A 1,727-nucleotide genomic window follows, 5' to 3' on the forward strand; every position below is an offset into this window, starting at 1 on the left:
CCTCTTTTGTAATGAAGGTTCTGCTCGGCATTCTTTTCCAGAAAAGACCCGTTTCATCGGCATTGAACACTTGTTATGGGCAGTATCCTTCATCCTTAATACATTTTTGAAAGTTAATAGAGAACTTTTCTGCTTCTTTCTTGTCAGCACTGCCAGGCTCACCATGCATAGTAACGCTGTGGATTCCACACCTTTTCTTAAATCTAAAAAAACCACCCCCTGCTGGCTTTGAATTCTTCTTCATTATCTTGATTGCTGCTACTCCCAGGGACGTTTTTCTTTAGATCGTCATAAATTCTCTTGGCTTTGTGACAGATAATATCTTGGGTTGTTACGTCACCTTTCACCTGCCTGTCCTTAATCCAAATCGCTAATAGCCTCTCCATTTCCTCGTGGATTGAAGACCTAGGTTTTTCATGAAATAGTTTTGATACTCCTTTGGCTACTTTGGCTGATTTGATTGCATCCTTATTTGTCAAAATGGTGAAAATTGTGGTCTTGCTGAGGCCAAACTCTTTGACGAGGTCACACTGTTTTACCCCACATTCACTCCTAATTATTTCCTGTTTCATTTCAACAGAAATCACCTTCCTGCTTTTTTTAGAAGCCATGATATAAAAAAAATATTGATTTTAACTTAAAAGGACGATATTGAGTTTAACTTAAAAGGAGGTATTGCCGCGATACGTGCTTAAGTTAAGCGCAGTGACTAACGACTGCCTGCAGTGCCTGCGCGGAAGGATGCAATACATCGGCAGCGATCGTGGAAGCTCGGGCGAAGCAGTCGTGGAAGCTCGGACAAAGCGGTCGTGGAAGCTCGGGCGACTTCGTTGCGTGAAACGAAGTTCATTGTATGAATCATGAAATGAAGTTCGTTGTGTGCAGCGTTCGCTGTGCGAGGCGTTCTTTATGCGAGGCACCACTGTATTTCTTTTTAATATAATGGTAATTATTGATTCCTTTAAATTCATCTTCGTCATATTTGTAGGTAATTTATTCAGTAAATTCGTTGAATCATTCGAATTTTTTTCTATTCTTGTTGAAATATTTAGTTGTGTTTCTTTACGGTTCTCTTGCGATTGTGTATTTGTTTAGATGACTTGTATGTAAAAATTGATGTATTGTATGTTAAAATGCAGTTGATAATTCATTGGCTGTACCCTTTTTATATTATTTGTATCTCATTTCGAATTATTTTTAATTGTTTTATGAAATAGCCGAACGTAATTTTTAATCTTTTTACCACCATATAATTGTTTATTGTCGTAATGAGTTAACTAACGCATGAACATTTATACTGAATATTTTATCTTCTTTCAATCTGTTATAAGCATTTCAGCAACACCTAAATTTTCCAATACTTTCTTCATTGTCTTATCTTGCTTATAAGAAATTTAAATGAGTTATTTTTACAGCTGTTTTATGATCTGTCATCTCTTTCTGAAATTCTCTTCCATGGCATTTGATTTGCAGCTTTATTCACGGAAAAACCAGCTTTCTTTCGATTGCCAGCCAGCTGAGATGCCATGTAGAGCAGGATTTAACATTTTTCAATTCTGTTCCTAGAGCAGACTTGCGCTAGTTCTCGTGATTTTACATCATTTGATAAATGAGCTGTGTAAGGAAATATGCAATTGTATGTTATATAACCCTATTCATCTGTTTAAATATTCTTTTTCGATGATTGTAGGTTTAGTTCAAATAGCATGCTAATAAGGTCTGAATGC

The 1,727-nt window shown here is 36.4% G+C and overlaps 1 protein-coding gene across 1 annotated transcript; it reads right to left on the reverse strand.

Moving 5' to 3' along the window:
- Positions 1-203: 203 nt before the first annotated feature.
- LOC146992684 (putative CENPB DNA-binding domain-containing protein 1) lies at positions 204-611 on the reverse strand. Its single transcript, XM_085808777.1, has one exon. The coding sequence runs from the start codon at positions 609-611 to the stop codon at positions 204-206; it is 408 nt and encodes a 135-aa protein (XP_085664903.1).
- Positions 612-1,727: the final 1,116 nt, after the last annotated feature.

This window comes from Stegodyphus dumicola, chromosome X2, assembly GCF_044657685.1.
Source record: "Stegodyphus dumicola isolate Sdum_Otavi_A_Nest chromosome X2, ASM4465768v1".
In the NCBI taxonomy this organism is placed as follows: domain Eukaryota; kingdom Metazoa; phylum Arthropoda; class Arachnida; order Araneae; family Eresidae; genus Stegodyphus; species Stegodyphus dumicola.